Raw genomic sequence first — 26685 nt, forward strand, 5'->3', positions numbered from 1 at the left:
GGGCTGCAATAATATTTTTTTTTTCCATTTTCTTAGATAAATACCTCCTGTACATCCTTGATCACACAGGGGTAATATTCCAGCTCAACTGCTGAGTCTTACATTATAGGTTATAGTTCAGTACACTGGCACATTACCCACCTACTATATACCATCCTACTTAATCAGAGTATAGCTTAGCAACGTAACAATGTACTGTGGAAGTTACATTGCTAAGCTATACAGTGATTTACAAAAATATAAATAAAAAGCTGACAACAGTTTGGTTGGAATAAATTTAATTTCATCTGTCTGTAAACAAGGTGTTTTAATAGTTTATGGCATTTGTTTAAATGCATATTAAATCAGATGAGTTAGACTGTATCCCAGATGTAACAAAAGTGCAGGGAAAGATATGGACAAATTAATGTTTACAGGTTCTTTTTTTTTAATCTTTTACATGATACACAAGACAAAACGGAAGCGAAATACTAAAATGTTTGCAGAAGTGCCATTCCAGAGGAAGAAGGACCTTGTGTCAGTTAAAAACCCATCTCACGACTTTAGTTTTGTCATATGGCACAGAATACATATGAAGCGATCACAGATACAGCCAGGTTCATTCTAAAGAATGCCATCTACTCTTCTTTAGTACAAAGAATTCGTATTTTCCATTTATTAAAAATTCGGCAGTGAGTAGCGAGTTTAACTGACAACCAGGTTATACACATATATCGGAGAGTACAAGGAAAATGAACTGATTCTGCAGCAAAGTTTCCCCAATTGTTAATTCGCTGTTACAGTTTATCAGCAGCACTATTGCAAACTACCAACCCTTGTAAAAACTATGAAGAGAATCAAGCAGCAATGTTCTTAGGAGAGCCAGCCCATGAGAAGTTGCTCAAGTGCGTCCCTGCAGCTTGCATCCCTCCTCCAATGGGCCAGTCGTGGAGAGGAGGTGGCCATAATGTGGCCTGGACCAATGTTTAGAGTAAGGAACTATTGTGTCACTGTCTCGAGGTTACCATTTCCTGGTAAATGTAATACTGAGTATTGAGTATTACAATAAATGCTCCTTAACATTTGTGACTGGTTTTTTTTGAGAAGCATCAAAGAAAACACATCGGGTGATTATTGTTGCTGTACCTGAGGGATAGCGCAGAGATCTGTGGTACAGGGGATGTCATTGGGACTAAAATCTGATTAAATCCTAACAAGATTCCTAGGAGAAAGAGAGTACAAGTCCTGTTTATAGCTCCTGCATACAATGGGGCAGGCACCATACCCTTATTGGGATAGATTAGAAGAGAAAAAAGGTGCAGAACATGGGTTTGCTCTTTTTACCCCTCAGCCTGTGCAAAAAAAAAAAAGTTTTGCACATGTGGAGGCTATGAAAGATCACTGATCATACCAGCACAAATCGGTGCCAGGGGCGGCAAGCAAAATGCCAGTCTAGACAGATTTCCATGTACTGATAGGGGAGAGATGGCAATCACATTAGTGCGTCTGACAATAAGGACTCTTACTCTCTCTCCTAGGAGTCCGGTCAAGATCTAGGTCTCCCCTTCACAGATGCTCTTCCCCTTCCAACTTAATCGCCTGACAGGTTCCCTTTAAGCCTTATTAAGTGCTTGGGAAATATGAAGCTGCAATTGGTCCTATGAACAAAAATATACCACAACATTGTACATTATTATAAAAGGGACTTAATAAAGAATAAATCTAAAAATAAGCTAGCTGATCAAGAGCCTGTGTCAACGGCTCCTTCAAAAATGAAGGATTTCATATTTATATATATAATAGTGTTATGTGAATGCGGTCAAATAGTGTTCTGAGTTTTTTCTGAAGAATGCAAAACATTATTGTAGGGATTGAAATACACAGCAGGATCTTTGACCAAGCAAACTCCACTAAAAATCTGGTGTGGCAGCCAGGAGAGGCAACACTGTCATTGTAAGCTAATGTCACAACAGAACTAAACAGGAGTATAGAGATTTCTAGGAGGGGAAGAAGGGAGACCAGATCATAAATTAGTGAACATTGCGATAAGGGCCATTGCTTACAATACAGATCCACAAAAGAGAAATAAGTAATAAATATACCCCCAAATCTCATACAGCTTATAGGATTATATGCAAGTCCCTCTTACAGCGAGGCTTCTGTAACAAGTCTCATGTTTACTCCCATGTCCTTCAAAAACCTTTACTGTGCTGGGTGTAAGATTTTAAAGTGGAGCTTATAGTTAAAAGGAAAGTTATCCTCATCACGACAGCAATGGAGGAAGAAATGTAGTAAATGGCTTTAAAACATAAAATATAGTTTTGGCATATACTAGTGTGACGTAAAAAGGTGTAACGGAGTTATTGCACCAAAATCACATCCCTCCAAGCAGAGGTCCGCGTCAGACTGGTAACAGCAGCGCCCTGATCTGCACTCTTAATATAGAAGGTATCAATCAGAGACACCAAAGAGAATGTGGACCTAGAATTTAGGGTTCTGCGTATTATTTCCACCTGGGTTTGAGCAAAGGAAGACTAAGCTGAGCTGTGTATGCTCAAACCACTCAATAGCAATCATAGACATGCATCAGTTATAGTGTTTTCTCTCTGCACGGCCCTTTAGCCCAGTACACATTTGCTTTTGGCCCATGCCTGCTTGCAGTCCTGCAGACTTAAGACGCTAGGCCTCTACAAATACTAAGCCTAGACTTCTTGCAAGTCGACACAAAGCGTGTGCCAAAATAACTCATGCTTGTAGCAGAGCAGCACAAAATGGGAGAAACGTCTGTATTTAAACCCCGGGTTTGCCAATACCAACCTCTATACCAAAAAGGTTTACAAGTGTCAAGTACTTTTTCTAAAGAGAAACAAACTTTTTTTTTTAAGCTGAGGTACAACTGGTGGCAAAGTTTACATTCAGTACTTAAGTTGTCTTGAACCGGGACTTGTGTCCTCAGTTTACTACACAAACCTTAAATACAAGGTGTCAGACTCTATGTATACTAAGACAATCGGATGACTAGTTCGTAAACACACTTAAAGCCACATATTTCACATTATGGGACAACAATTAAAATTGTGGGTGGGTGTCTGAGTATGAACAAGGAGGATAACAAATGGCTAAATGTAAGACGAATTGGATCCATCACCCACAGCTGGAATGATGGCGAGACAAAGCGATGGCTGGCAGGAGATGCTGCTCAGTGCTAAAGCCTTTGGGAAGGGTGAAAGCCGTTAACAGAACATCCGGTTGGGTTGTCCCATTGTGGACAAAATTTGCCATGATAAACTAAAATTGCTTAAAAAGACAAACTAAAAAAACAAAAAACAAAAATAAACTTTCCCCACTTAAATAGGGATACAAAGGAGACACAGGTTCATCCCCCATCACCCCTTATTGCTAATAAAATTTCCAGATGACAGGATGCTTTGTTCAGACAGGAAAGTTTAGTAGCAATTTTATCCCCCCCCCCCTAGAATATAAGTTGGCCTAACATCTAGAATCCCATATCTCTCAAGTATTTTGCCATTGCAAACGCCTTTTTATTCAAGCCGCCTCCGTGGACTCCTTCCTTCCCCATTGCAAAGACCAAAACTGCAAGAGAAAAGAGAAAACCGGTTACAAACACCTACAAAAATGTACTGGCATTTATTACTAAACACTACAATGATGGGCCCATAGGAAAGCCAGATAAGTGCAGGACAAACAGTGGGTTTCTCTGGGCCGTGCACCCTCATGTCAAGATGCAGGACAAGTAGGTGGTTCAGAAACTTGCAAACAGGTGCATTTTAATTGTTTTTTTTTACATTTGCCAGGTCTCTTCCTTAACTATCCTTTTAGTAGTTTCATAGGATGTGGTGGTAATCGAACATCAAAATCAAGCCTGATAAACAAGGGACACTCATAGATCCCAGCACCATGACCGTGGTAAGCGTCTTATATATTTCTTATCCATCGCCTCCTTTCTAAAATCAACTTTTAAAACGATGCTAATTATATTACCAGAGCGCCTCTGTGCTGTAGCTGCACATGCCATTACACCGTCACCCCCACCCTATGTCTGCTGTAATAATAATATTCATTTTAAAATTTGACTTTAGAAGGAAGTAGGCCATGAATAAACTAATATAAGAAGATTCAGGCCCTGTGGCTTTGGTAATCTATGAGTAAGTGTCCCTGGTTTATTATGCTGGATTGTGATGCTAGATTGTCTTTTAGTTCAGCCTTTTCACAGTTAAAGGGACTGGAAATCTAGGATATAAAATAACCGGGAATGGTGCAGGTAACCAGGAGGGGGTGGTGCAGGTAACCAGGGGTTTCATTTTGATATTCTTATACGTCTGCGCTGATTATATTTAGATTGTGTTTAACAGATAAAATCTCCATTTTACTTTATTTTCTGAAATCTCTATTACTAAATTAATATTTAACAGCCACGGCACCCCTGTCAGCGGGGGATATATAGCTGATGGTGAGATTACTTCCGAGGAAGCCTAAACCTTAGTCTGGGCAAGTAAGGGGACAATTAAAATAATAGCAGTAGGGGGGCACTAATCCAAAGTGGGAGCAAATCAAGGGTGCTAAATTTAAAAGATAGCGGGACACTTAAGTTCCAAGATGGCAGAGAGTGTACTCACCTTATGAAGCAGGTGTTAACTAAATTTTGGTAGGTGGGGGCCCCTTAAGGAATTTTGCCCATGGTCCAATGGACTAGTTACACCACCGATTGCTAGGTTTTTTTTTCAAGGAAACCAAAGAAATTATTGCTCTGAAATTAACATATATACTCTAGTATAAGCCTAGTTTTTCAGCACAAAAAAAAAATGTGCCGAAAACCCAAACTCTGCTTACTCGAGTAAAAAAAAATATATAGGTTTTAGTGGTAAAATTAGGGGGCTCGGCTTATACTTGGGTATATATACGGTAAGTGGACAATAAGATTACATCCAGCCTTTCACAAATGGACATGTTGTTGTAATAAAATGACTGACAATAATCTGAATAGGGTTTGCTGAAGGGACTGGATCCTACTACACGAATATGCGTTCATGTTGAATGTGGACACCGCTTCAGGACAGGTTTATTAGAAGACAGATCAGAGTATATGTGCATTGGTGTGGGATAACACATTCTGACCAGTAGGAGGCAATAGCTTTAGGCATCTGCTCTTTTTGGCAGTCAGAAACCAGGGAATTTTTTTGGTCTCTCATCATTCCTGGGGTCATTACTGGTATTTTCTCACCAAATGTGTGAGCACACCTTATTTATCCAAAATAGTACAAGTTGTACTTTTCTTTGGAATTTTTTGGCATACATCGTTTAAACATTAATCTTACTAATTGTATTTCTTTTTTAATACAAATTCCTCTGAAAAGAGCAACTGAGGCCACATCTACATGGCACAAGTGTCAGTGACAGCGGGAAGTTTCTGAGAGAAGGCAGACATCCATCTTGATTACACTTTTGAGCAAGATGCAGTAAAGATTTGGCATATTTTGATCCATCAGGCGCCATGCACATAAATGTTTTTCCCTGTGTGGCAGCCGCTGTTTCATCAGCTAATGCACATCCCCTTGTATTTAAATGGGCTTCTACACAAGGCCTTCGAGCAGGGCTATACCTGCCCCTGTTTATGGCACACGTGCTCTTTTATTGTTATTGGGGCCCCGAGTAGACCTCACACACCAATGACGCAAGAGCTTCAAAAACTGACCCAGCACAGGCCTCAAGCACTAGTGCAGTGATGGTGAAACTTCTAGAGGCAGAGTGCCCAAACTACAGCCTAAAACCACTTATTACAAAGTACAGACACAGTAATTTAATCAGCAATGTATTTCTCTGTGCTATACCACATCTTTCAATTGTATTGGCGTCTTGAGGACACTAATACAGTTGAAAGAAGGAGGAGAATGAAGGAGGATGCCTTTTGTCACTCAACCTGTCTGGGAAAATCTTTGCTATGGTTTAGGCCTGGGTGCCCACAGGGATGGCTGTGAGTGCCACCTCTGGAACACAAGCCATAGGTTTTCCACCACTGCACTAGGGCGTTTACCGTCACATGTTGGGTGTATTTTTTTCTGCGGCTAGCACACATCTTACAGCCAAAGTCTCCTTACCCCAAACAAATCTCGCGGCTGGATTCAAGTGGCTGATCCAGCACCGATAATCATACTTTGTCTTGAGCAGCTAAATGGTACAGGCGCATCATGAACCATTCTCTCCTCCAGAGGAACACTGCACATGCACTGAGAAAACATTGTCTAGCAGTGCACTCAAAACACTATGCCAAGACCAAAGGGATCATTTGGCCCATAAAATTGCCACATATACACATAAAAAAGTGGATGAAGCAAAACGTCTCACCTCTGACAGCTCTGCCTACAGCAATGTTGTATGTTGGTTCTCCACCTTGACTTTTTGTCCTGATGTCCATTGTGTAATCATTTTCAACATACAGGCTGTCTCTGATCACCGAGCATTTCTTTCCTCCCACAGTTAGCCCATTTGTGAAGAATCCTTCTCTGTCTTTTCCTATCAGAACATCTATTTCTGCAGGCTGGATTTTCGAGGAGATAAAAGAAAACAAATTGCAATCCATTATTAAATGTTCTACAAGTGATGTTTTACAGTCACCAATCCACACAAATTCAGCAATGATGAAAATATGCAGTGTATTTCACACACCCACGGCTTGACATAGGGCTAAAATAGCTGGAATCAAGTATGAAACTTTAGTGCAAAACCCCTTTATGTTATAGTTTAAAGTAAAGTATTGAATTATCTTGGTGGACCCTAAATTGATTATCCTGAGTACAGGATCCCGACTAAGGCAAGAGGCACATGATTGAAAAACACACTGTTACATGTCACATACCGAGTGCAGTGGGGAAACACAAATAAAATAAGACATTACAGAGTACAAACATATGAAACAATAGGTGAGAGGGCCCCGTTGTATACAGACGGTCCCCTACTTAAGAACACCTGACTTACATACGACCTCTAGTTACAAACGGACCTCTGGATGTTGGTAATTTACTGTACTTTAGTCTTAGGCTACAATAAACACCTATAACAGTTATCACAGGTGTCTGCAATGAAGTTTTATTGTTAATCCTGGTTCTAATGACAATCCAACATTTTTAAAATCCAATTGTCACAGAGTCCAAAAAAAATTTGGCTGGGGGTTACAATGATAAAGTATACGGTTCCGACTTACAGACAAATTCTAATTCTTGTATGTAACCCGGGGACTGCCTGTACTTGCAAATCAGGAATCGGTTCTTGGGATCAGTGGGGGTGCCAGCAATCAGCAATTTACCAGTTGGAAAAATGATACATTTTCCATTTTACTCCAGGCCGCCTAAATTAAATTATCATATATACCCAAACATAAGGAGAGTTTAAGCACAAAAAATGTGCTGAAAACCCCCAACTCAGCTCATACTCGAGTCAAGGAAAAATAAAAGTGTACTCACCCTCCGACGCCCCTCTTCTATACATCGATGCTCCGTGTCCCTGCATAGTCCGTCGCATTGATGGATAGAAGAGTACCTGCACAGTTGTTCAGCGGCGAAATCAGGAGTCTCCTTGCATCATTTAGTGCAATGATGCAGGGAATCCTATACCCGGAAGTGTGGTCAGTCCGTAGAACAGGACCATGCAAGGTGCGTTTTTCATGTAATGACCCCAGCAAGTGAGAAAATGCCCTTAAGGAAGTAAAACTGAGGCACACAAAGTGATCTTTTCCCTTTGACCCACCTCAGTCAGCGACTGGTGAAATATATTTATGGAGTGTGCTGAATTTAAAGGACATCGCCACCATTGGCTCTTTTAGCTTTTTGAATTGTGCAATTGAGAATATAGAGCTCTGAGCTATATAGGTGTTAATGGAGCCCTGAGGCTCATTTGCATAATAAAAAACTTTTCCTAAAAGCAGGGACATAGGAAGCTTAAAGAGAACCCATCATGCAAAATAACCCCCTAAGCTAAATATATTTTCATAAACTGCCATTAGAAGGCAGTCTCTATCCCTTCATTGCTAAAGCTGTATGCAAATGACCTGTGAGATGTCCAATGAGTCATTAGCATATTTAAGCTGTCCAGCTTATTCATGAGTGGGAGGTACCACCACACCCCCAGTGCTTGACTGACAGCCTTTACAATGATAGGAGGTATAATGGCTCCTCCATGTGCTTCCAGGTGCTGGAGGCCACGCCCCCTGCAGCCTATGTGTATGAGATACTCCTATACACATAACTGGCAGCCTGTATAATGGTGTGAGGTATAATGGTGTAATGGCTCCTCCATGTGCTTCCTGGTGCTGGCGCCCCCTGAAGCCTGTGTGTATAGGGAAGATACAACAGCTCCAGGCAGCCATGCTATAGCAGAACATGTCAGGTACTTGTGTAGCTGATGTCTGTGTATTAGGAGGACAGAGCATGTCAGCAGATAAAGCACAGACACTATACATTGCACACAGACATGAGCAGGGTGAGGAGAGGGGAGGAGTAACAGTGGGTGACATCATAGCCTCTAACCATGTGACCAGACTCATTTACATAATAAAGAATAGATAATTTTATAATGATTAATGTATGAAATGACTAGATAAAGGCTGGGATGGATCCTTGTGAGCTGCTCCAACAGGTAGTAGTGACAGAAATATATTGGGGTGCGTTGGCTTACATACATTCGTATACCTTGGTAGTGCCTGTCCTACACAATTTCAGTGACAGAGACCTGATGACAGGTGTCCTTTAAAGAGTGGATCCTACCGGGGGGAGGGGGGCACACACCGGCACGTAAGTGTGATTGGTTTACAATCCGTGATCCTGTTGGTAGATGCCCTTTAAAATGACACATACTGATAGGACACTCTTCCAGGATCTGGTCTTATTTTAGATTTATATGCCCTGAATAATTAAAAAAGAAGGCGTTCAAGATTATACAGATGAGACTGAGGGGCTCCAGGTGCCAAAGGTGTTAATGGAGCCTGGTGCTCCTCAGGCTTATTTGCATAATTTGGATCCAGCCAGTGGCGCCACACACCAGTATGTCAGTGTGCTTGGTTTACAATCCTTGACCCTGGTGGAAGATGTCATTTAAGGAGAAAAAAAACTGCAAGTGGCATCTACAGACAGCATCTAAAGTAAGGCAATGGGGGGAGCAGAGATCTTCAAAGCCACAACTTTTCCTCCAATTCATGGCCTTTTCAATTTCACAACAAAAACAGACACAAGATATCCATAAACCAATACGGCAATAGTCTGCAAAGCATCACCATGACAAAGAACAGGACAGAAATCCTAAACACAAGTGAACTTTAAACCTTTACTTGGCAGAGGAAAAACGCACGGCACATTTCGGATTCAATCACAGACTTCTTTAATCATTGTCGAGCAGCAGACTAACACTCATCTGGGGATTGCAATGTCATGTCTATTGCCGGAAGGTTTATTTCAGGACTCTCCCCCCACATAGCCGCAGCAGCCTACAGACGATTTCCAAGCTCCATAATCCTATTGAAAAATGTTCACTTGTTCCAAAAGTCCAAACACAAAAAACAAAAGTGTGAAAATAATCTGATTCACCAGTTGAAAGGTTACTGCACAACTTGTGGTATACAAGTGGGACAATGCACTTATAACCCAGAGCCCTGAAGGACAGATATACCATATATACTCAAGTATGAGGGTGGTTCAACAAGTACCCGTGTTAGAAATGAAGACACCATTTTTTAAAAAACAAAATATTTTTTTTCAACATAGTCCCTTTTTAGCAAGATAGAAAGATTCTCCTAACGTTCCTGCCATTTTTTTTTAACCCCTCCAAAAAAATAGGATTTGTCGAACTCTCCAAAATAAGCCTCTGTCTCGGCAAGGACTTCCTTGTTTGAGCTACATTTTTTTTCCCCGTGAGCCATCTTGTCATGTTAGGGAGCAAGAAAAAGTTGCAGGGAGCCGGATCGGGTGAATACAGGGGGTGCAGCAGCAATTCATGCAGTTTGGCAGCAACAACTGAATGTGCTGGTGCGTTATGCTGAAACAGCACCTTTTTCGCCAATTACGGACTTGTCTCCTTCAATTTTTTGTCGAAGCGGTCCAATAACTCACTGTAGTATGGTCCAGTGACCGGCCGATGGTACCGCCTTTGCCTTCTTTGGAGCAGATTCACCGGGAGAAATTCATTGCTTTGATTGTTGCTTAGTTTCTGGTGTGTAATGATGAATCCAGCTTTCATCAAAGGTGACAAGCAAAAACTCCTTCGAATCTCGCTTAAATTGCTCCAAACACTGCTTCGAAGCTAACAGCCGCATCAGCTTGTTGTCCACTGTGAGCAATTGCGCCACCCATTGGGCTGACAATTTTTTAATTGCCAACTTAACATGTAAAATATTAATTGCAGTTCTGGTCGACGAACCTGGATGTTCGCCCACGTTTAAATTCATTGAAGCAATATCTAACTGTGGTCATAGATGGCAAAGTGTCCCCATAAACAGCTGCATTGCAGATCATGTCAGACTGATCAGGGTGCCATCAGGGTTTGCTAAGTGAAAAACTGGCATTTTTCAACAGAGTTCAATCAGTTTTCAGTCATGGTTTGCTCAATGACGCGTGTTTTCAATGCATTTTCAAAGGACCCAGGACTGAGCTCTATCTTTTCTATGGCAATTGATGCGTGAAAAATGCATTGGACTTTGCATGCATCTCAGAGTGCAATGCGTTTCTGATGCATCTCCATAGACTTGTATGCTGCGGTTTTCACAATTGTGACTTGCAAAAGTAGAGCATGCTGAGATTTAAACGCGTGTTTAAAAAAATGCGCGTGTGTGCGTGAAAAAGAATGCAAGTCTTGAACTTTTCTACCTGTTGCCACATTTCAGGCTTCAAAACATATAAAATTGTAAATTTTTTTTCTAAGGAATCAACAAATGGCACACAATTGTGAAGGTTATTGGATATTTATTGCAGATTTTAAACTTTTGTAAAAAATAAAAAACTGAAAAGTGGGGTGTATAATATAATTTGGACCTTTTACGTTCAGTGAAGATCTCCGAATGATCCAATTTTGTCCCAAATGACTGATGATGATAAATATAATCCACCTGTGTGTTATGAAGTCGCTGTATAAATCCACCTGCTCTGTGATAGTCTCAGGGTTCTGCATCATGAAGACCCAGGAACACACCAGGCAGGTCCAAGATAATGTTGTGGAGAAGTTTAAAGATGGATTTGGATAGAAAACTTTATTTTATGATTTTACATACTTTAAACATCCCAAGGAGCCCTGTGCAAGACATCATATTGTAATGGAAAGAGGATCAGACCACTGCAAATCTACTAAGACCCGGACGTCCCTCTAAACTTTTATCTCAAACAAGGAAAAGACTGATAACTCTGGATGAGCTGCAGATCTACAGCTGAGGTGGGAGAGTGTGTCCATAGGACAACAATCAGTCATACACTGTACAAACCTGCCCTTTATGAAAGAGTAGCAAGAAGAATAGGTATCCATAAAAAGTCTTTTTTAAAGTTTCCCACAAGACACCAAACATGTGGAAGAAGGTGCTCTGGTCAGATGAAATCAAACCTTTTGACCACATTGTTAAACTATATGTTTGGCGTAAAAGCAACACAGCTCATCACCATGAACACAACCATCCCCACTGTCACACATGGCGGCGGAAACATCATGGTTTGGGCTTTTCAGCAAGGATAGGGAAGATGGTAAAAATTGATGGGATGATGGATGGAGCCAAATACAGGACCATTCAGGAAGAAAACCTGTGGGAGTCTGCAAAAAACCCAAGACCGGGACAAGATTTATCTTCCAACAAGACAATGATCCCAAACATAAAGCAAAATCTACAATGGAAGGTTCATAAAATAAACGTATCCAGGTGTTATAAATGCCAAGTCACAGTCCAGACCTGAATCAAATCGAGAATCTGTGGAAAGAGCTGAAAACTGCTGCTTACAAACACTTCATCCAATCTCACTGACCTCCAGCTGTTTTCCAAGGAAGATTGGGCAAGAATCTCAGTCTCCTGATGTGCAAAAGTGATAGAGACCGGATACCCAAAGTGACGTGCAGCTGTAATGGCAACAAAAGGTGGCGCTACAGAGTATTAACTTGAAGCCAAATAGCATTGCATGACCCACTTTTCAGTTTATTTACAAAAGTTTAAAATATCCAATAAATTTCATTCCACTTGATTCTCCAAACAAAAATGTTTATAGTTTCATGTTTGAAGCCTGAAATGTGGCAAAAGGTAGAAAAGTTCAAGGGTGCCAAATACTTTCACAAGGCACTGTACTACTTACCTCTGGCTCTCCCTGCTTCATATGTAATCTGCCCCACTATACAGCCAGACAGCCCGACCCCCCCCCCCCCCCACACACACAAAAAAGTATACACAAGTATATATGGTACACTCAGAATATACTTATTTTTGTGGCAGATTTGTTGTATGGCATTTTCCATGGCCGCCATCCAAGTTATACAAACTATGAAACAGACCATACAAAAAGAAATCATAATATATATATTAATATTCAAAAATATTGGCCAAATAGACAACATTTGGAAACCACCAAGACTATTGGTCATGACCCCTCTGCAAGTTGCCAATGTGTTACAGATTCAACACAGGACAGAGGGGAAGTTTTCCACTTCCAGATCTCAATATTTTTTGCTACAAAACTAGAAAATACTTTATTACTTATAATAAATTTAAAAGGAACCTGTCAGATTTTAACCCCCAACTCAAATGAAAGGATGCTACCACAGTTTTGATAATGTTTTCCCAATTTGTCTTTATCTTAAAAATGAGTGACATATTAGTACGTCACTTGTCGGCTGCAGGTTTATGTAGAGGGGTCACAGGCTGAGCCCTCTCCATACAAGGGGGTGTTTAATGCATATTGCAACAAACACCTGCAATCAGTTTTAAATTTAAAAGATAAAAACAACTTTGTAAAACATTTGAAAACTGTGGCAGGATGCTGAGATTAGGTTTAGAGTTTTGATTGGCCCCTTTTAAATTTATTTAGAGGGGTATTCTGGGAATATGAACATTGGAGACAAAAACCCATGATGCTATAAATAAATGAATATAACAAAACTCAACGTCATTAGTCACAGAATGGAGCTTAAATAGTTTTTAATAATTTTATGATTCACAAATTTTTTTTTGTTATCACCAAGATGGCTGCTACTTAAAACTACAAGTCCCATGATCCTTTAGTTGTCAGTAACTGCTCCTCCCTCTTGTGCTCTGCCCCCAGTGAAGATGTAACAGACTGTGCTGCTCTGTCACCATAGTGCAGGGATGGCAGTTACACATCATTACATCACCACAACACTGGCCATACTGGATGCACTGCAACCAACCGACTACAGCCAAACATAGTGGTGATCACATGACCTGCACAGGCAGGTACAGGACATGTGATGTGGACATGTGACCAGCGACCATCTTCTGTCCTGTGTCTTCTCCGCGCGGAGGAAATCAACGCACTGAATCAAGGGCCAGTAGCATTTTAATTCTCCTTTACATTGTATGTTCACAACATTTTCTGCTAAGGGGAGCAAAATTTTAAATAACTAATTACATATTAACTTATATTTTAAGGACCCATTTGTACATGAATTATGCCGATTCCTGGAATGCCCTTTTACATCTTTTTGCTATGAAATGTCACACCAAAGTTCTTCTTTTGTACGATGCTGTCAGGCAACCCAACCTCCTGCAGTCAATCTGCTTTGCCCACTCCATTCATCTCGCTCAGTCTAGGGCGGGAAATTCAGATGCATGGAGTGGGCCGAGCAGCCTAACTGCAGGGGGCGGGGTTATGTGCCTGCAGGAGGCGGGATTATCTGACTGCTTCCTACAAAAGAACAATGATTTTTCATTCATGCTGCAACCGCCAAAATATGCCAAAAACCCCTCTAGGGGACGTACATATTACAGAAGAAGGTACTGTTTGAGGCTAGAAATCATCCTTCCGATAGAAGATCAGCTTGCCCAAGCCAACAAAAGGAGGCTAGAGAAACCACCGGACAGGGCGAAATGGCTGTTGCCTTGCTAGACCCCCTGATCCTACCTCTACCCTGTTTTGGCCATTATGTCAGATTTCTTTTATTCTGCTACGAAATAAAGAAGAAACTTTTAATGGTGAGTGCCGCAGTCTTTTCTTACTTATGCACGTTAGGTGAACTTTCTTAAGGTGGTGATCAGACAAATACTTGGCATTACCACCCCAGGGACGTAAATCATCTTTCCCAAAGAAGATCAGCTTGACAGGGGTAGGTGTTAGTGGAAGGGGTTTTGCACTGTAACTCAGGCCCATATGCCTGTAACGACATGAACTTGCCGTCCTGTGAAGCACAAGCGCGGATCACTAGAGCGCTATGGCCTCTTTGCGTTTTGACATATGATTACGACCCGCCATCCTGCACATTAGTGCTATTGCCAATACTAAGAGGGAAATTAAACATCAACATCTCAGCAACAGAATGCACATTAGCAGTAGTAAACTTCTAGTTGGAATATGCTGATAATTAGGGAGGACCAGCAGGAGGAGGCGTGAACTTTACTCTGTAAATTAGTAGGATTACAGATATACCCAGAGGTCGCACTAACATTTTTCCAGAAGGGTAAAAATACTCCTCTCACCATTTTTGAGGAGTATTTTTACCCGAGGAGGAGTATGAAAATTTCGGTAGCACACTGCGCACACACTACACTCGCACACTGCGCACACTACACTCGCACACTGCGCACACTACACTCGCACACTGCGCACACTACACTCGCACACTGCGCACACACCACACTGCGCACACACCACACACAACACAGCACACACTACTCACACATACAGAACACAGCACACACTACTCACACATACAGAACACAGCACACACTACTCACACATACAGAACACAGCACACACTACTCACACATACAGAACACAGCACACACTACTCACACATACAGAACACAGCACACACTACTCACACATACAGAACACAGCACACACTACACACACATACAGAACACAGCACACACTACACACACATACAGAACACAGCACACACTACACACACATACAGAACACAGCACACACTACACACACATACAGAACACAGCACACACTACACACACATACAGAACACAGCACACACTACACACACATACAGAACACAGCACACACTACACACACATACAGAACACAGCACACACTACACACACATACAGAACACAGCACACACTACACAGCACACACTACACTCACACATACAGAACACAGCACACACTACACTCACACATACAGAACACAGCACACACTACACTCACACATACAGAACACAGCACACACTACACACACACACACAGAACACAGCACACACTACACACACACATACAGAACACAGCACACACTACACACACACACACAGAACACAGCACACACTACACACACACATACAGAACACAGCACACACTACACACACACATACAGAACACAGCACACACTACACACACACATACAGAACACAGCACACACTACACTCACACATACAGAACACAGCACACACTACACTCACACATACAGAACACAGCACACACTACACTCACACATACAGAACACAGCACACACTACACACACACACACAGAACACAGCACACACTACACACACACACACAGAACACAGCACACACTACACACACACACACAGAACACAGCACACACTACACACACACATACAGAACACAGCACACACTACACACACACATACAGAACACAGCACACACTACACTCACACATACAGAACACAGCACACACTACACTCACACATACAGAACACAGCACACACTACACTCACACATACAGAACACAGCACACACTACACTCACACATACAGAACACAGCACACACTACACTCACACACAGAACATTACACCTACAATTACACACTCACCCGTCCGGATCTGCGGGCAGGTAGAGATGGAGCAGGACAGGGAGCAGCAGCCCCGCTGTCGACAGGTATCGCGGGGCCTGCGCTCTCTCTCCGGAGCGCTGATGACACAGATCACTGTGTCAAGTGTCGCGCTGAGCGGTCCGGCGCGCGCTGTGATCGCGCGACATTTACCTCTTTTGCAGCGCGCGCCGAGCCGCTCAGCCTGCGCGCTGCAAGGAATAATTGCCAAGCGTAACTTTACGCATGGCAATTATTTTGGGGGGTAATGGCGCCTCATCACGCGTCTATGACGCGTGGTGAGGCGTTAATGCGACCTCTGGATATACCCAATCTATATTGCTTTTGTTATGTTTTACTACTTTTACAAAATAAAAGAAATCGTGTGTCTGTGTTCTGGGCCTTTTTTTACCCCCTGTTGAGGGTTGCCATTTGCACACATTTCAGACAAATGGATACAGCAATACAAAGTGTGGATTTTCTAGCCCAGCATAGATACAATGCAATACTCACACACACAAAAAAATCCTTAAAAGTACATCTACCATCAGAATCAGGTATTGAAAACCAAGCACAATGCCATGTTGGTGTGTGTCTCATGTGGCAACATCTGCTCCTCTTTTTATCTTATGTCTGCGTTCAGCAGCCAGACCCAGTTCTACTACCAGCCGAACAGCCAATCCGCCAAATGAACACCCCTAGCTACAAGCCATGGACATAATCTTAATCTGGACATGAGTGAAGTTGGAGTTCCCAGCTATAGCCTCTGTACACTAATAAACAATAACAACCTGGATGATCTGGGAGTAGTAGTTCTCTTCATAATAAAAAGTAAATAAATCTTTTGTCTATAGTGCCATCATATGCCACAGCAATTTACAGATCATGGGGTACATAGACAAATAAAATGAGATAACAAGCAATAACATAGTCAGATGAAACTATAGGCAGTACCTGGGTTACATACATGATAGGTTCTGTAGGTTTGTTCTGAAGTTGAATTTGTGTGCAAGTTTCTGTGACAATTGGATTTTTAAAATGTTGTGTTGTCATCAGAACCAGGATTAACAATAAAGATTCATTGCAGACACTTAATAATTGTATAGCTGTTTATTGTAGTCTATGGCTAAAGTACAGTGAATTACCAATTACCAGAGGTCCGTTTGTAACTAGGGGTCGTCTGTAAGTCGGGTGTTCTTAAGTAGAGGACTGCCTGTATAGGAATGGTCTCCCTGCTCACAAGAGCTTTAATACCTCCTCCACAAGCTTCACTTTAACATGCCATCAAATAACCTGGGCATGCCGGTTGTAACCCCACCAGGGAATGCTAGAATTTTTGGTCCACTTAGACAAAATAAAGAGACTGCTACAATGTGTAACAGTCTGAGCAAACTGAGACTTGTAGCCTTCTACACCTGTTCTAACCAAGTAACAATATCAAATTCCAAATTCTGGTGTCGAAACAGTGGGATTTATTGACCACATTCAGATAATTTTTCTGCTTAGATCCATAGAACTTCAAACAACAAATGACATTTTACTTTGCACTTTGATGACCTCTTTAAAAAAAAGCTTACATTTTTCATGGAATACCCCTTTAATAATTTAATATCTAGCTGGAGAAAACTGTCAAAGTGTTTCGTAGACCAATTACTGTTATAAATTTTAGTTTTCTTTCACTGCTTTAGGACATGATCCTATAACCAGTTGTCCCTCTATGCAGATCATACAATATATGAGAATGTGGCACGTGGTTAAAGTGCTGACTCATCTGTCTGGCGTTCTCCAATGTATCTCTGGAGAGAATGATCTTTCAATTCCTTACAGTCCAAAGCAGCTGCTCCTTCACGTAACCTAATAAAGACAAGTCACAAAATCAGCTGCTGTAATATTATGTCTACCATAAAGCATCGCCAAGTGACACCAGAAGCAGCTGGATAATCCCAGTACAAAGTACAACGGAAGCCACAAACAAAAAAATTATATAAAATATGTTGTATTCACAACTGTGGTGGGACATCTGTTCTACAGATAATAGACAGGACTCCACCATGGAAAACTGAAGGGATTCAGTAAGATGCATTTATTGAGAAAGTTCTGTTGAATTGATGCAAACTTTCACCAAGAAAAGATTTTACAATATACTGGTTCCCCGGTTAACCTTGGACTGATTAGCAATTAGAATATTTCCTGGATGCCATATGATACCTATAAATATGAGGAAATAAGCATGGCCAATATGGGCATGTGCAATGGAGAATAATGACAAGAGGGACATCTGCTGATCCCCGAATCCACCATGACCTTAACATGCTGTTGTGTGGCTGCACAATGCTATTAACGCTTTCTCTTCATTACTGGTCAGAAAACCAGGCATAAAACAACCAGTCAGAAAATCACCTTCAAGAAAATAAAGACATCACAGTCAGTTCCTGGAAAATGTGCCCAGATTCTCACCAACATTGAAAATCACAACACATCAAATTGCATAGATCCCTCATGAGACATGAAGACTGGGAAATAATGGTGCGGCTGGCGGCTCTAAAAATACCTACATATACACAAATATTAGACTATATAGTCAGCAATGTAGTGTAATGGAGGAGGACTTCTCATGGCCATTGTGGGCTAGTGCAAGGTCAGATAGTCACAGCTAGAGATAATATCCTGCACAGCCCAAGACTTGGAGTAGAAAGCGGAGGCCTCACAAATAACTGCAGAGTCATTTCAGGCCTGCCGAATCTGTCATCACCAGCATCGCAAATGTGTCTGCATGCGTGGGTCTCATCTGTGAGGGAGGAGCTGCACTAACACATTGTGACGCACGTGTCAAGCCATAATGAAATCTATTTAAAATTGAAAGTGGTTACAATTCAAAGGAAGCAAAAGCAGCAAGCAACACATCTGTCATTAGTAATGGTATACGCCACCACAATGCACCACACAATGCTCAAACATACATTTACCTCACAGCCCGCGTATATATACAGGGAGAGGAAACCCCACATCTACCTCACAGCCCGCGTATATATACAGGGAGAGGAAACCCCACATCTACCTCACAGCCCGCGTATATATACACAGGGAGAGGAAACCCCACATCTACCTCACAGCCCGCGTATATATACGGGGAGAGGAAACCCCACATCTACCTCACAGCCTGCATATATACAGGGAGAGGAAACCCCACATCTACCTCACAGCCTGCGTGTATATACAGGGAGAGGAAACCCCACATCTACCTCACAGCCTGCGTGTATATACAGGGAGAGGAAACCCCACATCTACCTCACAGCCTGCGTGTATATACAGGGAGAAGAAACCCCACATCTACCTCACAGCCCGCGTATATATATACAGGGAGAGGAAACCCCACATCTACCTCACAGCCCACGTATATATATACAGGGAGAGGAAACCCCACATCTACCTCACAGCCCGCGTATATATATACAGGGAGAGGAAACCCCACATCTACCTCACAGCCCGCGTATATATATACAGGGAGAGGAAACCCCACATCTACCTCACAGCCCGCGTATATATACACAGGGAGAGGAAACCCCACATCTACCTCACAGCCCGCATATATATACAGGGAGAGGAAACCCCACATCTACCTCACAGCCCGCGTATATATACAGGGAGAGGAAACCCCACATCTACCTCACAGCCCGCATATATATACAGGGAGAGGAAACCCCACATCTACCTCACAGCCCGCGTATATATACGGGGAGAGGAAACCCCACATCTACCTCACAGCCTGCGTGTATATACAGGGAGAGGAAACCCCACATCTACCTCACAGCCCGCGTATATATACAGGGAGAGGAAACCCCACATCTACCTCACAGCCCGCGTATATATACGGGGAGAGGAAACCCCACATCTACCTCACAGCCTGCATATATACGGGGAGAGGAAACCCCACATCTACCTCACAGCCTGCATATATACAGGGAGAGGAAACCCCACATCTACCTCACAGCCCGCGTATATATACACAGGGAGAGGAAACCCCACATCTACCTCACAGCCTGCGTGTATATACAGGGAGAGGAAACCCCACATCTACCTCACAGCCTGCATATATACGGGGAGAGGAAACCCCACATCTACCTCACAGCCCGCGTATATATACGGGGAGAGGAAACCCCACATCTACCTCACAGCCTGCATATATACAGGGAGAGGAAACCCCACATCTACCTCACAGCCCGCGTATATATACGGGGAGAGGAAACCCCACATCTACCTCACAGCCCGCGTATATATACAGGGAGAGGAAACCCCACATCTACCTCACAGCCCGCGTATATATACACAGGGAGAGGAAACCCCACATCTACCTCACAGCCCGCGTATATATACGGGGAGAGGAAACCCCACATCTACCTCACAGCCCGCGTATATATACGGGGAGAGGAAACCCCACATCTACCTCACAGCCTGCATATATACAGGGAGAGGAAACCCCACATCTACCTCACAGCCTGCGTGTATATACAGGGAGAGGAAACCCCACATCTACCTCACAGCCTGCGTGTATATACAGGGAGAGGAAACCCCACATCTACCTCACAGCCTGCGTGTATATACAGGGAGAAGAAACCCCACATCTACCTCACAGCCCGCGTATATATATACAGGGAGAGGAAACCCCACATCTACCTCACAGCCCACGTATATATATACAGGGAGAGGAAACCCCACATCTACCTCACAGCCCGCGTATATATATACAGGGAGAGGAAACCCCACATCTACCTCACAGCCCGCGTATATATATACAGGGAGAGGAAACCCCACATCTACCTCACAGCCCGCGTATATATACACAGGGAGAGGAAACCCCACATCTACCTCACAGCCCGCATATATATACAGGGAGAGGAAACCCCACATCTACCTCACAGCCCGCGTATATATACAGGGAGAGGAAACCCCACATCTACCTCACAGCCCGCATATATATACAGGGAGAGGAAACCCCACATCTACCTCACAGCCCGCGTATATATACGGGGAGAGGAAACCCCACATCTACCTCACAGCCCGCGTATATATACGGGGAGAGGAAACCCCACATCTACCTCACAGCCTGCGTGTATATACAGGGAGAGGAAACCCCACATCTACCTCACAGCCCGCGTATATATACAGGGAGAGGAAACCCCACATCTACCTCACAGCCCGCGTATATATACGGGGAGAGGAAACCCCACATCTACCTCACAGCCTGCATATATACGGGGAGAGGAAACCCCACATCTACCTCACAGCCTGCATATATACAGGGAGAGGAAACCCCACATCTACCTCACAGCCCGCGTATATATACACAGGGAGAGGAAACCCCACATCTACCTCACAGCCTGCGTGTATATACAGGGAGAGGAAACCCCACATCTACCTCACAGCCTGCATATATACGGGGAGAGGAAACCCCACATCTACCTCACAGCCCGCGTATATATACGGGGAGAGGAAACCCCACATCTACCTCACAGCCTGCATATATACAGGGAGAGGAAACCCCACATCTACCTCACAGCCCGCGTATATATACGGGGAGAGGAAACCCCACATCTACCTCACAGCCCGCGTATATATACAGGGAGAGGAAACCCCACATCTACCTCACAGCCTGCGCATATATACGGGGAGAGGAAACCCCACATCTACCTCACAGCCTGCGTATATATACAGGGAGAGGAAACCCCACATCTACCTCACAGCCCGCGTATATATACGGGGAGAGGAAACCCCACATCTACCTCACAGCCTGCGTATATATACAGGGAGAGGAAACCCCACATCTACCTCACAGCCCGCGTATATATACACAGGGAGAGGAAACCCCACATCTACCTCACAGCCCGCGTATATATACACAGGGAGAGGAAACCCCACATCTACCTCACAGCCCGTGTACATACAGGGAGAGGAAACCCAACATCCCTAAAGGAGGAGGATGAACATAAACTATTACAGATTAATATAGAACTAATAAAAATAACACTTATCTGATGACTCCACAATTTGTGACACACCAGAAACTGAAAGCATATATTGGGGGTATTTAGATACCACCATGTAATGTGTTGCTTTGCCAGGAAGAAAAGACTCAGCACACTTCCCATATTTCCCTCCAGGTTATCCAGCATTGCATCTCCGTCGGAGCCTGTGGTCTTTAATAAAAGTTTGGAGGCATATAACCCTTATCTTGATGGTGGTTGCAAATTAGCAGGTTTTTTTTTTCTCACTGAACCTATTTTGACTCACGGACACACAGATTGTCTTTTTCTACCTGGCATCTGATTTTTCACTGGTGCCATTCAAATGTATGGGTCAGTAAGACATCAGTGGGAACAAAAGAACAGGAATTTCCTTTCACGCGATTTAGCTTCCCCCAATACTCCTAAATTGTGTTACGATTCGGGAGGCACAACACCACTTAATCACAGAGGAAAGTGGTAGTCTACCACTTGGCCTCTTGAGCCAATAAGCGGGTGATTGGCGATATCAATGTCACCGCTGAGCTGCTGATTGGCTATAACAGGCATATGCCTTCCAACTCATAATGGAGACCAGGAACCCAGGTGAGGTCCAGCTCTGGACTCCAGGAAGAGAAATTAGGAAAGTTTTATCATGTTGTTTTTTGTGTGCCATGGATGGGGGCACTTTGAAGAATATATCTTGACAACCCAGATTTTTCCAGAAAAATTATGAAGTCCCTCCAATTGCTGGCAACTCAGGGGCTCAAAAAAATTAAAACTGTGGCAGTACCAAGTACCAAACTTGTGGCACCTTCATAATGCAGAGGTGCCAAAAATTATGCCCACACTAGTCTGATATCAATGACCTACGCAAAGAAATAAATTAAACAACTGGATGTGAGCCAGCTCCAGGACATCCACTAAGGCAGTCATGTTTGTCTCTAGTGACCTTCAGTACATTACAACCTAAAGTCAAGCACAATTAAGAGTGTTATTTGGGCCTAGTCACAGAGCGGATTATAAACAACATCATTACGAATGCAAACCCTTTCTTCATTGCGTGTTTGATGATCTGATCTGCCTGCCTCATAGGAATCTATAATGTATACTGTCAGACTTGGATTCAGGATGGAATTTGTGGGGTCAATACAATTTGTATATCATGACCCTCTATATCAGTGATGGCCAACCTTTTGGAGATAGAGTGCCCAAAGTACAACTAAAATCCACTTATATGTCGCAAAGTGCCAACGTAACAATTTAAGCAATAACTTATTGATCCCTGCTGTATCACAGGTTTCAATCGTATTGGCGTCATGAGTTCACCAATACAATACAAAAATGGAGAAATGTGGATTGTAGCTTCCCTCATATAGCGGAGAAAATGCCAGCTCACCTTCGTTTGAGCGACCGGACCCGGCACGGGCCAACCCTCTGCTGGGGTATAAGAGAAACTGTCTTTCCATTGTTTGTTAGCCATGATTAAGGACAGACAAACTGTCTGAAACGCGTAGGCGACCACCGTCTTTCTGAGTGGATTTGTCATTGCTATTTATGCCTAAATAAAGAAATTCTTTGGACCGAGAATCCTGGCTGGACCGTCAATTGTTTGCTACAATTGTAGCTTCCCTCCAGGGTCCCCTGAAGAGAAAGAATCAGAGTTTCCAGAGCAGGAACTCTGTGCTGGGGTGAAGGCCTGAGTGCCCACAGAAAGGGCTCTGAGTGCCACCTCTGGCACCCGTGCCATAGGTTCGCCACCCCTGCTCTATATCATCATTCAAAGCATCAGAGGACAAGCTCATGACATGTTACCCTTAGAGAACATTTCCTAGGAGATTTGTCAAAGCTTAGTAATGTGAACTGGGCCTTATCAGTACTATACCAAGCACCATCTAGAGATGGTTTCCCTTGGCATGAACAGGTATATGACAGGTAATGTTAGGAGCTTGAGTCAAAATTACTTGTCCCCTTTGAGATGGATTTTTGATCCTGCATTTGTCCTATTTCTGTGGCATCTATAATAAAACATTGACTAGTAAGCAATATTGCATCATTTAGACTAAGGCCTCATGCACACATTTCCTACTCTCGAACAGGTGGACCATTGTTTGCAGCCTGTGTGTTTTTAGAACAGCCCCATTATACTGTTGTGTGCATGAGACCCAACAAACAAACACCAAAGAATTTTTCTCAACATAAATGCATACAAGTAATGGAGGAATCTGTTGTGTGGACTTGTGCAGAGGATGACAGCTGGGCAATGGAGGTACCAGACAGGGAAGATAAGCACCCAGTGAGTGACAGGCACCGGTGGCATTACTTCTATGAATGATTTCTCAGTGTATCAGCTGCCAGGCTCCTGTGAATGTCAGGCCCTGCAGAGGCCTCATGTATTTAAATAGGGACGGTCACCAATTAGACAGACGGTCTGATAACCAGGATCCACCATGTGCCATGCAGGCCAATGTACCCCTGTCCCTGAACTACTGACCACTGCTTCTGAAGTACTTGTACCCCTTAAAAAAAATATATAGCCACTATACTCCCTTAAATGATACTTACAGCTCCCATCCCAACATTTACCAGGGCCCCTGGTGGTCACCACTACTTCATCCCGTCTGGTCACACTAAAAATGTCCTCGTAGCCAATCACTGGTCACAGAGATGCCCTGGATGTGCCAATGATTGGCTGACTGGGTGCCAGGAAAGGAGCAGTTGGGGAAATGGTGTCTCCTTTAAATTTTTAACCCAGTGTGAGCAGGTTAACAAATAAGGTTTCTAATATAAAAAAAAATAAAAAAAATCTGTAAAAAAAAAAAAAAAGCACCATTTTTAGCAAAACAGGATTGCTAAAGTTTCTACGCTAACACAAGTAAAAAATAATTCACACATTTGTAGTCGGGATACCCCAATATGGCCACTCACACTTCTTGTAGGGGCTCTTGCCCACACTGGCTGCTTGTATATGCCCTAGGTGACATGGGCCATTTAATATTTACAGAATCCCAGCACTAGGGTAGAGGAATCAAGTATGACCCTAGATCTCCCACATACTTACCATGCAGGAGTCTGGGAAAGCTGGGACATACAGAATCTAAGAGTAAGGTAGCTATGGCACTCCACAGCTGTGCATTACACAGGGGAACAATAGGCTCCTATGTATCAGTAATCCATACACTGAGTATATAGGTGATCACACAAGTCTTATGGCCATCAGGCGATCACGGACTGTGCGGCCTCCTTACATGAATAAGAAGCAGCAGCCCGGCTTATTGCGATTCTGCCATAGAAAGCCGCTGTGTGCACTACGTCTGATAAGTACCGCATCGTCCAGGCCCCTTGGGCAGGAGAAAAATCAATGGGAGCACGCCATCTTGCAGAAGAACATGGTGTCAGCAGCGGCGGGGGCGGGATTCACCAAAGCCGATTACGTCAAATACGTAAATCTCATGATGACAGTCACTTAGGTCTACGCAAAAGACCCTTAGTGAGCAAAATCTGCGCCAGGCCCTGTCCGTCCGGCACTGGGGCACACAATGGGCACCGGGTCCTGCCTGGCAGCCCTGCTGTATCACTAGTACTGGCCGCAGGGTGATGACGGGAAGGTGAGGGGGATGCGGCGCTAATGTGCGGCAGGTGCATCCTGCACATCCATCATGCCGCCCGCTGCTCTTACCGTCAGTGTCTGGAAGAAGCCTGCTGCGGTCGTCGCCCACACGTACTTGGCGTCCACGTACCCGACAATGGCGGCCTCCTGGCAGCTGCCATCGGCCATCAACATATCCACGTAATCCTGCCAGCCGGACATCTTCAGTGGGGGGAGACACCGACAGGGGCGACCGAAAGCTACCGGTGTTACTGAGAGTGGGGAGCCCGGGGCAGGGATGAGGGTAGCCGGTAGTGGGGATGAAGCGGCTCCGTCACGGCCGAGGATAATCTGAGCTCCTATAGCCGGGAGAAGCCAAGGAAATAGGGCAGCGCCCGGGTGTAGCCCCCCTCCCCTGTAATGCCGCTACAGATCCCTCCGCCAACAGCGGAAGGACACTGGCACACCTCCACACATCTACAGCACAGGAGCCTGGAGGAGGGCGAATCACTGCACACACAGAGAGGGACCGTTATAAAATAGCCCCAGCATATCCATCACACACACACACAGAGGGACCATTATAAAATAGCCCCGGCATATCCATCACACACACAGAGAGAGGGACCGTTATAAAATAGCCCCGGCATATCCATCACACACAGAGGGACCTATAAAATAGCCCCAGCATATCCATCACACACAGAGAGAGGGACCGTTATAAAATAGCCCCAGCATATCCATCACACACAGAGAGAGGGACCGTTATAAAATAGCCCCAGCATATCCATCACACACACAGAGGGACCGTTATAAAATAGCCCCAGCATATCCATCACACACAGAGAGAGGGACCATTATAAAATAGCCCCAGCATATCCATCACACACAGAGGGACCTATAATATAGCCCCAGCATATCCATCACACACACAGAGGGGCCGTTATAAAATAGCCCCAGCATATCCATCACACACAGAGAGAGGGACCTACCACCACAAATCTACCTATAAAGGTAGATTGGGTGGTAGGTGGATCAATGGGACGTGAGGATAGCCCTTTTATGGGCTAATCCTCACGTCCCCACACTTTTTTGATAACTTTTATTACACATATATTCAAATTTACTTATGCG

The 26685-nt window shown here is 43.5% G+C and overlaps 1 protein-coding gene across 1 annotated transcript; it reads right to left on the reverse strand.

The window, feature by feature from the left end:
* Window positions 1–261: 261 nt before the first annotated feature.
* On the reverse strand, window positions 262–26011 carry PFN2 (profilin 2). Its single transcript, XM_072143045.1, has 3 exons — window positions 25642–26011; window positions 6343–6535; window positions 262–3573 (listed from the first exon to the last, which is right to left on the reverse strand). The coding sequence occupies exons 1-3, from the start codon at window positions 25771–25773 to the stop codon at window positions 3476–3478; spliced, it is 423 nt and encodes a 140-aa protein (XP_071999146.1). The 5' UTR covers window positions 25774–26011; the 3' UTR covers window positions 262–3475.
* Window positions 26012–26685: the final 674 nt, after the last annotated feature.

This window comes from Engystomops pustulosus, chromosome 3 (genome assembly GCF_040894005.1).
Source record: "Engystomops pustulosus chromosome 3, aEngPut4.maternal, whole genome shotgun sequence".
Classification (NCBI taxonomy): Eukaryota; Metazoa; Chordata; class Amphibia; order Anura; family Leptodactylidae; genus Engystomops; species Engystomops pustulosus.

Coding starts and splice junctions, on each gene's coding strand:
- PFN2 (XM_072143045.1), bottom strand. CDS start 25,773: ATGTCCGGCTGGCAGGATTACGTGGATATGTTGATGGCCGATGGCAGC. Junction 6,536..25,641: donor GCTTCTTCCAGACACTGACG/GTAAGAGCAGCG, acceptor TCGAAAATCCAG/CCTGCAGAAATAGATGTTCT. Junction 3,574..6,342: donor TGTAGGCAGAGCTGTCAGAG/GTGAGACGTTTT, acceptor TTTCTCTTGCAG/TTTTGGTCTTTGCAATGGGG.